Below are 16,428 nucleotides of genomic sequence, written 5' to 3'. Positions count from 1 at the left end.
CAAAATCTGGACCCTTTGCACTTTTTTCTTCTTTTTGTGAATTTTGCTTTTCCTTTACCCTTTCACTCTTTCATTTGGTTTTTATTAAAGCTAATAATTATTTTATTATTAATTAAAAAATGCAAAGTTATGAGAGCTGATAATTGAATAGAAATAAAATTTTAAAGAAATTATAATGTTTAATAATTATTAGTAAAAAATTAATAATATATAAGAGAATGTGCTGATAATATTTCTCTTTCCTAAAACCTGCCTAGCAGTCCACTTCCTCATCTCCCACCTTTATCCCCGTTGCTGTCAATATCCACAAGTTTTCCATTTTCACCTTCTCCTAATTATTTTGAATTTTTGTATAAATATTAGTGTTTAATTCTCTATTTGTTTTTCGCCGTTTCTCTGTTATACTTTCAAGTTACACTGTTTTTAATATATTTTAAAATATCATAATTAGTGTAACATAGAATACGATAGAAAAAAAAACAGTAAAAATAAAACCAGTAAAATTTGAAAAGAAGAGAGAAAAAAAAATTAAATGTCTTTATCCAAAATATGATAATAATTTTGTTGTTCCTAAAAGGTAGTGTTGCAGTAGATATTAGAAGGTTTGAAGATGATTGTTAAGTAACCATGCTTCTCTATTAAATAATCGAGTCTAGTAATTGTTAGGTAATTATTAACACTTCACTCGCATCACATGTTTCTATGAGCAGTCAACTTTTTCTTTGAAACTTTTGTTGATGGTCAAATCTCACATTCACTCCTTTTTGCTTTTCCTCTTCTCTACATCACAAATGTCAAACTCTTCTTATTTAAAAATTCATTTCTTTCTTTCTTTTTGACCACGACATGTTTCCTTTTTCTCTTTATTTCTTATTTTCAACTATCTACCTGAAAAATAGTTAAACAGTTTATTTCATTTTACATTTTTTATACAAGAAAAATAATTAAGAACAGAAAATAGCATTCTTATAGTTCATATTTAAGAAAACGAAAAGCTAAAAATATTTTTTTTAACTAAATAATTTGTATTTCTTTTTTCATTGATCAAAAATGTACTATATCATATTATTCATTTTTATTTTTGTCGTTTTACCTGTCATACGTCTGTCATAATCATGAATGTATTGTACAATATTATATTGATATTATTACCTCGATGGTTGTGTTTTATTTTGTTTCAGTTTGTCCTATTTCTGTCATGTTACAATTTTTTATTTAGGAAACGAAGAAAATACTAATTAGTTTAGAAACATTCTTATTTATATTTGATCAGAAAATTTAAATGATCAACAATATTTTTAGCTATCCTGATAAGAAAAGTCTTATCAAGGAAAAGATATTTATCACACCAATTTATTTTTTAAAGTATAAACTATGTAGAAAGAAGTAGTTGTTTTATATGTTTTATGGATATCATTCAATTTCGGATGATTTTTTGTGAAGTGTATTAATGAAATAGAGGGCCATTATTTATGTAAATGAATATATTAATTGATTTATTCATCTTACACGTTACACTCATGGGCGAGTAAAATGAAACAAGAAGTGTCATAAATATCATCCTCACTTAACTTATTAGATTATACAATTTTTTTAACATAAATATTAATTCTATAATATTGATGATTAGATTAATCAATGTGGCTAGTTTCCTTAATTTAAAAAGTACAAGAAAAAATGATGGAAGAAGGTTGATTTAGTGGTGTGTAAAATGAAGAATAATAATGAGTGGTGAGTAAAAATGATGAAATGATGATTGCATCGTATGATGTAGGTTGATGATTAATGAAAAAGATAGGGAAAATAATGAAATGGTAGGAAGCGGTGCATATAGTAATAGCGGTGGTACGGTTGCAATTTACAATAACTTGATGACAAAATAAAATAATAAGTGCGGTGCCATCGACTTTCCGACAGCAGTGCGGCGTAGCTTCTACTTCTTAGGGTGGCTCTAAAAGTGTTGTGCTCCAAACTCCCATTATTCTTTTTTTAATTAGAAAACAATAATGGAAGTCGAAGACAAATAATTTTGAAAATATTATATTATTTTTCACTTTTACTCGTGTTTCTAATTTGAAACCTTCATTTCTTAATTTATTTTATTGAATTTACTTATTTTTATTTTACCTATTTCTTTTTATACCAAACATATTGATAGATATTTAATTGATTGTTAGAGTTTTTAATATTTCTATTAGTTTCTACGGATAATGATAATTTGACAACATTTTTCTCACAATATTTTAATATCTACGATATGTCATTATGTGATTGGTCCAAAATTACTTCATAATCAATAATAAGAATCATAAACATCAACATGAACCAATCACAAAATAACAAATAGATAATGTTAAAATATTGTTAAAGTATTATTATTAATTATTCATCCTAATTTTGGAGTTTGGATTTAAATCTAATATCGGTGAAAGAATTTACTCCTTCTTTCATAATGTAGCCATCCAGACAAAATTTTAAATGACATATTTCATAAACAGAAGAAACTGATCACAACGGAGAATAAAACATAATATATATATATATATATATACTTCCGATATTGCTATCACATGCACTTGTATTTTATATATTAAAATATATACATTTCCAAATTATTTTTGTTCAAGCTCGTATTTTCATATTTTAATTTTAGTGTATGTTAAAATGCATGTAATCTTTTTATTTTCATTTTGCCACTCAATGGGATACCATATTTGTCTCAATACATAAGAGAATTGACACATACTCAAACTAATAAATATGTTTCATAAATATTTTTGTTTTTGTTTTAACATTGTTTTGATAACAACATAATTTAAAAAAGTTTCAGGAAAAATCAAATTCAATGAGTAATAAGCGTTTTACATAAAAAAATAAATAAATAAAACCCCACTCATAATCTAAAATATCAAGACAATAAATAAATATATGAATCTCTTTTATTATATATGCTGTTCAGCCTCATTCCTACTTAATACTAAACTCACACTAAAGATTAACAATAATATTTTCACTATTTAATAAAAATAAAACAACATTTTAACTATTATTATATAATTGCGACCTGTATCACGAAAGTAACGTGCCTCCAACTGTTAAACAATTATAATTTTTGTCTTCTTCATACGAGTATGACGTACACGGGTTTATTATGTTTTTTTCATCATACTAACATAATTTTTTAAGAATTTATTATAATATACAACTTAAAAAAATATTGATATAAATAAATCATCTCATTTTGGTATAATTTTTATTTTAAAAACATTTTGAACTAAAATCATGTTAGTTGAAAATGTACTGAGTTAAAATCTTATTATTTTGACATAATTTCAACTTTAAAATGTTATATATTAAATTCATATGATTTTTTCACAAAGTAGTACGACTTAACGTAATTTTTAAAAAATTGTCCATTTGATGATGAGTAGAGATATATATAAGTTGGATACACACTGCATTTTCAATTGCTGAGCCTATTTTCATTTTCAAGATACAATTCCCAACGAAAAGAAAACAAAATTCATAAATTAATTATTGAAAATGAGGTCTTATTTTGGAAGATAAAGACAACCGTGTACTTCATAATCGAAACAGTGATGTAGAAAGCACGCAAATATCAGGTGCGAGAATGAAGGCTTTTTAGCTAGGATCGTGAAAAAAAAAGGATATGAATGGTAATGTATAAAATATAATTCAAAATTCTATTTTATTTAAGAAACCATTTACCTAATAAAATAATTTCTCAACAAACATAAACAATGCAAACAAACAAACTTTATTAATTAGGAGAAGTAAAAGAAATTGCAGTATAAGAAAGTATAGACATTGATTATGTTTTACAGTGAAGAGGTGAGAAGTTTGCATTGTTAGCTAGCGATTGATGATATCCGAATGTACGCATAAAGTGTCAGAAAAATGGCAGTGTGAATTGATTTGGGATTCCAGAAAATGGTAGCAATTGATTTGGGATTATAAGAGATAGTTTTGAGTACAAAAACGATAAAGATTCCAATTCAACTGCAAAGGGCCCCAACACATTACTGCGCAGTGCTTGCATGATCATATTTACAACCACGTACTTTGATCCAACCTTTTTCAGTACACTGCTTCAACCAATTTCTCATCCTTCCCACTTCAGTCCTCACATTATTATCAATGCTCACTTCTCAAGAGATTCAAGTGAGGACCCTCAGAACCCTTCACTTCAGGACAAGAATACAAGATCAAAGCAAAAAAAAAAGTGATTGTGATATTCAAAACCCGTGCCTCGAGGAATTGATTCATATTTTGGGTACAAGAAATACCCATCAATGAAGTGTGAAGAAAAGAAAAAAATGGAAGGAGAATCTCGCTTTCTTTCTCACTCTGTTGGCATTAAAGCAGATAGAGAAGCAGTCAAAATCAGAGACTTAATTTGGCCTCGCGTAATTGGCTTTGGTCACGCAATGTCATATCACAATCTTTCTCAATTTTCCAGTTTTGGGACAATTTCTTTATGCAGTTGAAAAATGAGCAGTGACCAATCTGAGGAAATTTTTTCAAAGTTTTGAGACACTTTTAGCGTACACGCTTCCATGAATACCATGAGTCTCTCGATCAATCCCATGGGATCGTAATTATAACGCAACACCAAACTCACTCTACCAACCCCTTTTTTGACAGTGCCTTTATTTTGGTTTCTTTGGTGCTTTAGCTGACGATTGCAAATACAATCACTGTGTGTGCACAGGACACAGTCACATAGCAGTGAAAATGTGAGTTGTAAGTGGTTGGAGCTTATGTGTTTTGGCCTTTGGGGGCCCCTGCATACACCTGCATGCCTTTTTCTTCTATTTTCCCACTTTTCATCACTCGTTCTTTCCTTTCCCCAGAAAATTACCCACTAATTTCAATTCACTTTTCAGCATGCACCAAGGGTAATTAAGCATGTGTATTCCAAATTCTAATCTAAACAACATCCACGGAAAGTACTCCTGAAACTTCCAACCATTGTTCGCTCATCTTCAGTCCTCTTCTTCTATCATCATCCACATACATATATCACTCAATTATGAGTTAGTGTGGGGTACTTCATGGACCAGTTGCTTTCAAACAAATGTATATAATATTATATATATCCCCTATGCCGTGTCTCTTCAAGTTGTAAAATTATGAAAAAGTGACTAAGGTTCAACCTATAGGTAGATCATAATGAAAACAATGCTTTGCACAGCAAAACAGGGGGATAAATTGGAAAAAAAGGAAAAAACCATTGAAGTTTAACCGAAGGAAACGCACAAATTCACTACTTTATAATTCAATCCAGCTAAAGTTGTTTAAATCTCAAATCAAATCCCATAGCCGAAAAATGTTGAACTATTAATCAACTTATTACGATTTTTATTCGCAGCTTCTTCTTTCTTTATTAATTGTTTGATAGTTAAAAGTTTCGAATCAAAATAAAATTAATTTAAAATATATAAGTGGGTGTATATCCTACCTTAAACTAATTTTATGAGATTGAATTAGGCTTAAAATTCTCTTTTTAAGATATTTGTTATTTATTGAGTATATTGTTTCATCCGCTATCGAATTACTCGTATATATACCTTGAATTATATGGTTTTGTGGAACTAAATTAGGTTTAAAGTTCACTTCTAAATATCAAGATCTAAAAGATCTTTTAGATCAAAACATTCACGTTCATGATTATATTATACATGATACGAGTATAGTTAACTTTATTTTTATCGTTTAATCTTATATCCAAGATATATATACATTGACGTTAGAAAGATGTGTTTAATAAAAATGTTATGTTTTGTTTTTGTTTTTTTTTTATTTAAATTTTGTAATGATTTAAGTTTATAAAAGGATAAGCAGTAATAAACAGTGCTCGACTTTTCTGTTTTAAGGATACTTTCAAATTTAATTTATTTTTAATTTGTTATGTAATTTACTTTTGTATTACTTGACTTTATGTGGATTGTTACCAAACATTGCATTGACAAAAGACTTAATTTAATGTAATTTGAACAACAAGGTCTTGATGGTAATTTGACCTACTCTCGTCCTTACACGGCCTGATATCATTATTATAACGTAACGATAAAAAACATCTTAATTTCGTACCATCAGCCGAGCTGGACAAAAATTGTTCAGATTTCAGATTCTCATATTATCCGCTGCAACTTCCTTTAACAGATTTGTACCAAATATTAACAGCTCCAATACAATGATTTCATAAGTGGAAAAAAATTGTATAATTGATGAAAATCAAGTTAGGTTCTTATTACTTAATTCATTAAAAAAAAGTTTCAATGAGGTCGGTTTGCATAAAATATTAAAGATTTGTAGAACATAATAAATAAATTTATAATTATTGTTAAATAATAATGCAATTGTAACAAGAATGAAGTATATAAAGAAAGTATATGTTCGTTCTGGATTACTAGATATGACCTCAAAATAACAAGGGTCAAGGTCGGCCAGTGAGACGATGGGGGATAAGCTTCATCGTCGAGAGGGAAACAGCCCGGATCACCAGCTAAGGCCCCTAAATGACCGCTCAGTGATAAAGGAGGTAGGGGTGCAGAGACAACCAGGAGGTTTGCCTAGAAGCAGCCACCCTTGAAAGAGTGCGTAATAGCTCACTGATCGAGCGCTCTTGCGCCGAAGATGAACGGGGCTAAGCGATCTGCCGAAGCTGTGGGATGTCAAAATGAATCGGTAGGGGAGCGTTCCGCCTTAGGGGGAAGGACCCGCGCGAGCAGTGCTGGACGAAGCGGAAGCGAGAATGTCGGCTTGAGTAACGCAAACGTTGGTGAGAATCCAATGCCTCGAAAACCCAAGGGTTCCTCCGCAAGGTTCGTCCACGGAGGGTGAGTCAGGGCCTAAGATCAGGCCGAAAGGCGTAGTCGATGGACAACAGGTGAATATCTCGCTGAAAATAAAATTAAAAAGCACTTTAGTTGCAAAATTTTATTTTGTTACTAAGTAAATTAGTATTTAAGTTAATTTTCTTTTATTAAATGTTATGTCTGATTCAACTTCTATAAATGGAATTATAGAATAAAACATACGATTTATTTATATATCATCAGTCTCGTATTTCTTATATATGGAATGAAATTAGTCTCGCATTTTTTAGATCTTCTTAAATTACTCACACTCGAGGTTTTCTAAAATTCTATACAAGTATCTTTTTTGTTTCAAAAACAAAAAATTGTTACTTTTTTTCTTTACATCTTCTAAGCTTTAACAGCATTAAAAATACATTTTTTAACAAGTGAAGTCACAGTGGTTAAAAAAAGTATAAATATGACTTGAGAATATATATTAGAAAATGTATTTGTAATTTCCTATCTAGGAAAGTATGAAAGTTTAACACATTTTGTACGGGTGTTGCGAGGAAATGTTCCCAAGCTTGTGTGAATTCCTAACTTGGGGGGGCAGTAGTTATATTTATTATTAATAAGCATATTTTAGTTTTTTATATTTAATAAAAATGGCAATTTCAAATATCAGTGAGATGCTGAAGGTGAGAAAAAGATAACAGCAGGAACTGATGTTTAGAAAACAGTAAAATTGATTATGAGAATAGTACAATACCTGATAGTTGGCTTATCAGTGTGTTAAAACATGGAGAAAGAATCAAAGTTTAACAAAAAGAAAGCACAACTCTTTACAATGCAAGGGGCATTACAAACAAGTGTGATCAATGTGTGATGTCAGTAAATCGCAGAAACGGGTAGCTCCCTATCAAAACCCATTCAATGCACTCACATTCACAACCATACGTCAAATGATGTTATTCATTCTACATACTCACATACATACTGTGTTTTTTTATTTATTATTAATCTTGATATTTGAATATTTTTGGTCTCTATATCTAGAATTCAAGATTAATATATATGTCTGGAACTTGGATATACTTGTGAGTAAAACTAACATATTTATAATTTATTAGTTCATTTATCGGTGAGCTTAAACCTTCTGGATTTATGACAATGTCGTATATACATAGAAAAGAGCAATGCGGTGCAGAATGGTTATAAAGATGAAGGGAAAGTTTACCTCAAAAAAAAAATGAATTGAGATGGCGATGGATGAATGAAGGCAGGTGGGGAGGATTTTTGCATAGATGATAGGAATGTTGGAAGTCGATTAGTACGAGAAACTATTTTGGATCTGATTATATTGGATTGAAAGTGATAGTTTTTGTAAATGTTTCTGCCTAGTCTGAGTTGCAACGATCAGGACCACCTGCAACTGAAGTTGCGCTGCTCCGAACAAAGGACTGTGATTTTTGAAAATATCTGGTAATTAGGTGAATAATGATTCAAATACAGAAGATTTTGATGAGTTGGGAAAATGATGAAACCTTAATTGGATGTTATGGAAATGAATGGTGAATATGCAAAGTAGGTAGCATGGTAAGTGTGTAGAGGATTGAGTGGAGTCACAGGTAAAGAGTGAAGGAGGAAAAAGGGTTGGAGCAAGATTGCTTTATGCAGAGAGAACTTTTTTTGTTAGAGGGACCACAGAGGTATGAGATGGGGCTGCACATGATATTCTTGATATGGTACGGTCTAACAATGAGTAAAGAGTAGATTTGGTGTTGAACCCTAACAACCTTTTTTCTGTATTCCCTGCATCTCTCAGACCTTCTCAACACGGGAGGTTATTAGTGAGTGTACCGTCAGTAACACACCCAATTGCTGCAAGTTTTTAAAGCAGAAACATTTTAAATAAATTCGACTCGCCTTTCTAGCAGCCTTTGGCTTCCTCATTTCATTCAATTTCAACTTTTTTTGTTTTCTCTTTTGTGTTTGTCTCAAACAAAAGTTCCCTTCTAAACACCGATTCGGATTCAAACACATAGGCCGTGTCTCACCATAATTTCTTACTCACTTTTTCATTTGGATTCTCAACTTCAAAATAAACAATATGTAAACACCACATTTCTCAACGTGAAGAGTGTCTCTTCATTAACTGGACAATACCGCAGCTATTGCTTTTATAAACACCCATATGCGATCGAATAATGATGTGTAAAATTTGTGACGATGAAGAGCTTCTTATTGGATACGAGTGTTATATTGTATATGTGTTTAGAGCAATTTTATGGATTTCGTAGATAGATTTTATGATGGTGTTTTTATCGGTGTAAGGAGACATTAAAGGTTATATTATGCTCTTATCATCTTTTAAGTCTAAGTAAAGGATAATGAAATATGTGGTGAGAGGTGTAGGAAGTCTTAATATAAGAATTTTATCTTGGTCAAAGCTGTTGATGGATTAATCTTGTATAATAGAGTAAAATTTATTGACAATGACTCTACATAACAGTAGAGGTTATCATAAGTGCAATGGTCCTCGAGATTTTGCATCAATGTTTTATTTGAATAATTGAATATAGAATGAGTCTTCACATGTGATATGATTATTTTTATGAATGAATGATGTATGATAATATATATAAGTTTGTTTTTTTGAAAACTTTTTTTTGCACATTAACTTATCTATTGTGATGTAACAATGATTGTCTTATTAGTGTGAAGCAAAGAAGTTTTCTTTTTTGTCATCTGTAATGATTTTAAATATATTTATTATTATGATTATTTTTTAGATAATTGTGTTAATACTAAATTTATAATTTAAGACTATTTTTTTTGTTTTATTAATCTATCTTGTTTTATAATTGTGTTAGTACTGTATTTAAATATAAATTTTATTATGAATTTGGCTTGGTTTCCCATTTTTTGTATTTTTCTTTTAATAAATTTTACTTTCTATAATAAATTTTCAAGTAATAACAAATAATAAATTAGTTTTGGGTAACTGAAATATCAAAATTTATATTAATACTTAAAATATCCTTTTTTAAAAATTAATATAAATATGTTAATTTCAAGAAATAGTGATGTTATTATAACAAAAATTACATTGAATTCAAACTCGATTTTTAATCTTTAAAATAATGGTTGAATATAGATGTTATAATTAAAAAACTATTACCGATACTTAAAGTATAATTTTTTTATTTCAACATGTATTCGGTCAAACTAATTTATCTAATTTCTATCACGAAAAATTGATCAAAATAATCTTTTCAACAAAATACAATGTGACTTCATAAATTTAAATCAGTAAATTTAGGAGTAGTGTTTGAAATAAGGTGAAAGGAGAAAGTAAGGTTAAAAAAACAGAACATTACATATAACATCCTCTCTTTTTTTTAATTCTGTTCTCTTATTATATGCAGTGTATTGAAAATAAAATCTGATATTAAATTGAAAAAAATATGTAGAAGAGAAAATTTTGTAGTTTTAAAAAAAGGGCAAAAACGGAATGAAAAGAGAGTGAAAATAGAAGTTGCAGGGTTTGAAAATATTGGAAAAGTGGACATGCTTCCCGGGAAGAGACATGTGAGAGTGAGAGAGACAGTGTTTGGTTTGAAGCCACCATTGGTCTGATTTCATCAGTCACTCACCAATGTCCCTTCAAATCACTTACCCCACAACACATTTCTCCATTGCTTCCTAATGACCAAAATAACCTCACTTTCACACTCATGCCCAAATCCCAACCTCACTTCCAAAGTAAAATAATATGCAGGTATTTTATTTATTCTTCAAAAATTATTTTATATATTTTTTAAAGAAACATAACATTAGAAGAGAACATTGAAATATTAATACTTAGTTGTACTACTTTATAGAAAAAATAATAATAAGAAAAGCGAGCAAAAGAGAAAAAATAAATATTAAACTTGGTGACATGACATGTACTGGTGGAAACAAACAAAAAGAGTGCATATTGCATAAACCTTTGATTCGAAAGCAATGAAGATAAAAGAAAGTGTGTTATAGTTTAATCTAAAGAAAAGTTAGAATCTTTTTGGACTTTGAATTAGGAATGTAAGTATAGCCGTGCAATGTGCAAATCCCACAAGCTTGCCCAGTCCTATAACTATTTAAAATCTCTCTATAAATTTGTTAATGTGGAAAGAAAGTGAGCAGCATAAGAAACCCAAGTGATAAGAGGAGACAAACTTCCCTAATTCAATGGAAAAAATATGGACAAAACCCCTCTTTTCTGAAGACCTTAGCCAATAGCTTAGCTATGTCCAAAATTACCATTATCTTATAAAGGAAGCTGCAGTTGTTAACTGTTTGAGGAGTTTTGAGGAACAATGATTAAGTATTAAGAATGATACAAAACCATATTAAAAACAAATATGCCGATTCAGCTTGATATTTTCACGGTTTAAGATTATAATACAAACATCATGAATGGTTCTTTCATGAAAGATCCATTTTGAACTTCCTTCAATAAATGGAAAGCAGTACTAAAGTAACAGTCAAGTGGTTGATCGCAAATAGTTTTAACTTTTACAAATTTAAATTTCTTACTGTTCGACTTGTTTAAAATACATATTTTAATTGAAAAGTCTGTTTCTTTTTATGGAAAACTGTAAATATTAATCTTATATATTTAAAATACATAAAAAACTGTCAAAAAATATTTAAAATAAATATGAATTAAATATTTATTGATAGAATATAATTTACTCTTTAAACACGTTAATAAATCATAAAACGATAATCATGCCTTACTCTACCATGCATATTTTTAGCTTTGCCAGTAGGTGACAATTGTCATCGTTTTAAAATTTATAGATAAACATGCATTAAACCTTTGTCGATAAATTTTCATTTATTTAAAGAATTAATAAAATCATAAAAGAATAATCTTTCTATAGAAGTTTATTTTTGCATTAAAAGATTAATTTTCAATAATGTATGTCTAATGTTTCTTTTCAATTACTATATACCATGTTTACCGTCTTTTATTTTTTAAAATACTTATAAAACTTATCTCTTCCTATCTTTGAACTCACATTCATTATTTTTGTGGTTTTCTTTCCATCGTTTTGCTCTTGACAATTAAAACAATGTGCAAGAGTATATTTTAAAATATATTTAATCTTACAGTTTACTTCAATAGTCAATAATTCTGACTAAATGTGTATAAATTTATAAACAAAAACTAAATTTTCTCCAATATGTGTGGGTGAAAAAGATGAGGGGGTTGGGGGAGTTCAGTTTTGAAGGCAAAGTAATATTTGGGGTTAGGGAAGGTAGAAGTCACGTGCTATGCGTGGTGCATTCTGACAAATAACCTCTTTTGGCATTGCCACTGTAGCTCTTCTCTCCTCAAACCAACTCCTTCATTTCATGGCAATGCCTAGCTTTCGTGCTGCTTCTACTACTACCCATTATCTTCCACCTTCTCCAACGCCGTTTGCATGCTCCATATTCCTCTAAACCAACCTAACCCTTCTCTCGTTCTTCCCTCTGCCACTCTCTTCATGGCTCTTCCCTTCAACCTCGTAAACTCCTACCTCGTTCTGTTCTTCTTCTTGTGTTTTCTGCATGTCACCGCAGAACAAAACAACGACAAGCTTTACCTTCTTTCCTTCAAAGAGGGTCTCCAAAACCCTCACCTTCTCCCTTCGTGGAACCCTGCCACCCCGCACTGCCACTGGGTCGGCGTCACGTGCCAACTCGGACGAGTCACTTCGCTCTCTCTTCCCAACCGCAACCTCAGAGGAACACTCTCTTCGTCGCTCTTCTCTCTCTCTTCGCTCTCTCTCCTCAACCTACGTGACAACCAGCTCACGGGAGAGATCCCCGGCGAGCTCGGCGGGTTGCTTCAGCTGGAAACTCTCCGACTGGGCTCCAACTCGCTCGCCGGGAATATCCCGCCGGAGGTGGGGCTCTTGACGAAGCTATGCACACTCGACCTCTCCGGGAACTCGCTCGTTGGAGAAGTGCCGGAGAGCGTCGGGAATTTGACCCGGCTTGAGTTTCTCGACCTCAGCAACAACTTGTTATCCGGTTCTCTTCCGGTGAGTCTCTTTACCGGAGCGAGGTCTTTGATTTCCGTTGATATCTCGAACAACTCGTTTTCCGGCGTAATCCCGCCGGAAATCGGGAACTGGCGGAACATCAGTGCCCTTTACGTGGGGATTAACAAGTTGTCTGGGACTTTGCCGAGGGAGATTGGGTTGCTTTCAAAACTTGAAATTTTCTACTCTCCTTCCTGTTCCATCGAAGGTCCTTTGCCTGAGGAAATGGCGAAGCTGAAAGCGTTGACCAAGCTTGACCTTTCTTACAACCCCTTGAGGTGTTCGATTCCCCGGTTCATTGGGGAGCTGGAGAGCTTGAAAATTTTGGACCTTGTGTTTGCCCAGCTTAATGGGTCGGTGCCAGCCGAGCTTGGGAAGTGTAAGAATTTGAGGTCTGTGATGCTTTCTTTCAATTCACTCTCTGGGTCTCTGCCTGAGGAGCTTTCTGAGCTTCCCATGTTAACCTTTTCTGCTGAGAAAAATCAGCTTCATGGGCCTTTGCCTTCTTGGCTGGGGAAGTGGAGCAATATCGATTCTCTTTTGCTCTCTGCTAACCGTTTTTCTGGGGTTATTCCTCCTGAACTTGGGAATTGTTCTGTGATGGAGCACCTCAGTTTAAGCAGTAATTTGCTGACAGGTCCTATTCCTGAGGAGCTTTGCAATGCTGCCTCACTTTTGGAGGTTGATCTTGATGACAACTTTCTCTCTGGTACTCTTGAGAAAGTGTTCGTCAAGTGTAAGAACCTTACACAGTTGGTTTTGATGAATAATAGGATTGTTGGTTCTATACCCGAGTATCTTTCTGAGTTACCCTTGATGGTGCTGGACCTTGATTCTAACAATTTTAGTGGGAAAATACCTTCTGGGCTGTGGAAATCATTGGCTCTGATGGAATTCTCCGCTGCTAATAACCGTTTGGAGGGTTCTCTTCCTGTGGAGATTGGGAATGCAGTTATTCTGGAGAGGCTTGTTCTTAGCAATAATCGTCTGACAGGTACTATTCCTAAGGAAATTGGGAGACTCTCAAATCTCTCAGTTCTTAATTTGAACGCGAATATGCTTGAAGGGAGTATCCCAACTGAGCTTGGTGGCTGCACTTCCCTCACCACACTGGACCTTGGAAATAATAAGCTGAACGGATCTATTCCTGAGAAACTGGTTGAACTGAGTCAATTGCAGTGTCTGGTTCTTTCTCACAATAATCTATCTGGGTCCATTCCTGCCAAAAAATCTTCATATTTTCGACAGCGTAGCATCCCTGATCTGAGCTTTGTCCAGCACCTTGGCGTGTTTGATCTCTCTCACAACAGATTGTCTGGCCCCATACCCGATGAAATTGGGAGTTGTGCAGTGGTTGTGAATCTCTTAGTTAGCAACAACATGCTCTCTGGTAGCATTCCTAAATCACTTTCACTGTTGACGAATCTTACAACTTTGGATCTGTCTGACAACTTGTTGTCGGGTTCCATTCCACTGGAGCTTGGAGGTGTGCTCAAGCTCCAGGGTTTGTATTTGGGACGTAATCAGCTGTCAGGTACCATCCCTCAAAGCTTTGGAAAGTTGACTAATTTGGTGAAGCTGAATTTGACAGGAAATAAGTTGTCTGGTTCAATTCCGGTGAGTTTTGAGAACATGAAAGGGTTGACTCACTTGGATTTGAGCTATAATGAGCTGAGCGGCGAGCTTCCTTCTTCTCTTTCAGGAGTGCAAAGCCTTGTTGGGATTTATGTGCAAAATAACAGGCTTTCAGGCCAACTAGGGGAGCTCTTCTCAAACTCCATGACATGGAGGATTGAGACAGTGAATTTAAGTGACAATTGCTTCAATGGGAACTTGCCGCGGTCTTTGGGAAATCTTTCTTACCTGACAAATTTGGATCTTCATGGAAATATGTTGACTGGAGACATTCCTTTAGACCTTGGGGATCTTATGCAAATGGAATATTTTGATGTTTCAGGTAATAAACTATCTGGAAGGATTCCAGACAAGTTATGCGGCCTAGATAATCTGGTTTACCTAGATGTGTCACGAAACAGGTTGGAAGGGCCGATACCAAGTAATGGTATTTGCCAGAACCTACCCAGATTTAGACTTGCAGGGAACAGAAACCTTTGTGGCCAGATGTTGGGTATAATTTGTCAGGATAAAAGCATTGGAAGATCAGTATTGTATAATGCATGGCGGCTTGCTGCAATTGCGGTTACACTTTTACTGCTAACTCTAAGCATTGCTTTTGTTCTGCATAAATGGATTACCAGGAGGCAAACTAATCCTGAGGAGCTTGTGGAGCGCAAACTAAACAGTTATGTTGATCACAATCTTTATTTCTTGAGCAGTAGCAGATCAAAGGAGCCATTGAGTATCAATGTTGCAATGTTTGAGCAGCCTCTTCTGAAATTAACTTTGGTGGACATCCTTGAAGCAACTGACAACTTCAGCAAGACAAATATAATTGGAGATGGAGGTTTTGGAACTGTGTACAAGGCCACTTTACCTAATGGAAAAACGGTTGCAGTGAAGAAGCTTAGTGAGGCAAAAACGCAAGGTCATCGTGAGTTCATGGCTGAAATGGAAACCTTGGGCAAGGTGAAGCATCAAAATCTCGTTGAGTTACTTGGATATTGCTCAATCGGCGAGGAGAAACTGCTCGTTTATGAATATATGGTAAATGGGAGCTTAGATCTTTGGTTGAGAAATAAGACCGGGGCACTTGAAATCCTGAGCTGGAACAAACGTTACAAAATTGCAACTGACGCTGCTCGAGGATTAGCTTTCCTTCATCATGGTTTTATACCTCACATCATTCACAGGGATGTTAAAGCTAGCAACATCTTGCTGAATGAAAATTTTGAGCCAAAGGTTGCAGACTTTGGACTGGCAAGACTGATCAGTGCCTGTGAGACTCATATCACCACTGATATTGCTGGAACATTTGGTTACATTCCACCAGAGTATGGACAGAGTGGGAGATCCACAACAAGAGGAGATGTTTACAGTTTTGGGGTCATTTTGCTTGAACTTGTGACTGGTAAAGAGCCAACAGGACCAGATTTTAAAGAGATTGAAGGTGGTAACTTGGTTGGATGGGTTACTCAGAAGATCAAGAAGGGACAGGCTGCTGATGTTCTTGATCCATCAGTTCTTGATGCCGACTCAAAGCAGATGATGCTTCAAATGCTGCAAATTGCTTGTGTTTGCATATCTGACAATCCTGCAAACAGGCCTACCATGCTTCAAGTGCACAAATTCTTGAAGGGGATGAAGGGGGAGTAGTTCACTAGTATTTACATCAACAATTAACTGAACTTTTCTAACACAAGCTCTAGACTAGTAATCTAATGTTATGTATGTAGATTATGGTTTATCAATCTATATATGTATAAAAGCTCTTTCTTATCCATCTGATTTCATGGCTTCACAAGTTGACAGAGATGCTGATTGATTGAACTCCTGCATAGTTCAGATATGCTTGTAATGTGATCATGACATTGCTTGATCATGCATTTTTTGTGTTTTTTTTTATCATA

At 33.4% G+C, this 16,428-nt stretch overlaps 1 protein-coding gene across 1 annotated transcript; it reads left to right on the top strand.

Annotated features, from left to right (window-relative positions):
- Window positions 1-12,076: 12,076 nt before the first annotated feature.
- EMS1 (Leucine-rich repeat transmembrane protein kinase) lies at window positions 12,077-16,316 on the top strand. The gene has a single exon (XM_088095712.1). The coding sequence runs from the start codon at window positions 12,299-12,301 to the stop codon at window positions 16,172-16,174; it is 3,876 nt and encodes a 1,291-aa protein (XP_087951838.1). The 5' UTR covers window positions 12,077-12,298; the 3' UTR covers window positions 16,175-16,316.
- Window positions 16,317-16,428: the final 112 nt, after the last annotated feature.

Source organism: Vigna umbellata, chromosome 8 (assembly GCF_029865625.1).
Source record: "Vigna umbellata cultivar VRB3 chromosome 8, Vumbellata_1.0, whole genome shotgun sequence".
NCBI lineage: Eukaryota > Viridiplantae > Streptophyta > Magnoliopsida > Fabales > Fabaceae > Vigna > Vigna umbellata.
The sequence above is the reverse complement of the archived record's forward strand: the minus strand, read 5'-3'. Positions and strand labels throughout refer to the sequence as shown.

Coding starts and splice junctions, on each gene's coding strand:
- EMS1 (XM_088095712.1), top strand. CDS start 12,299: ATGCTCCATATTCCTCTAAACCAACCTAACCCTTCTCTCGTTCTTCCC.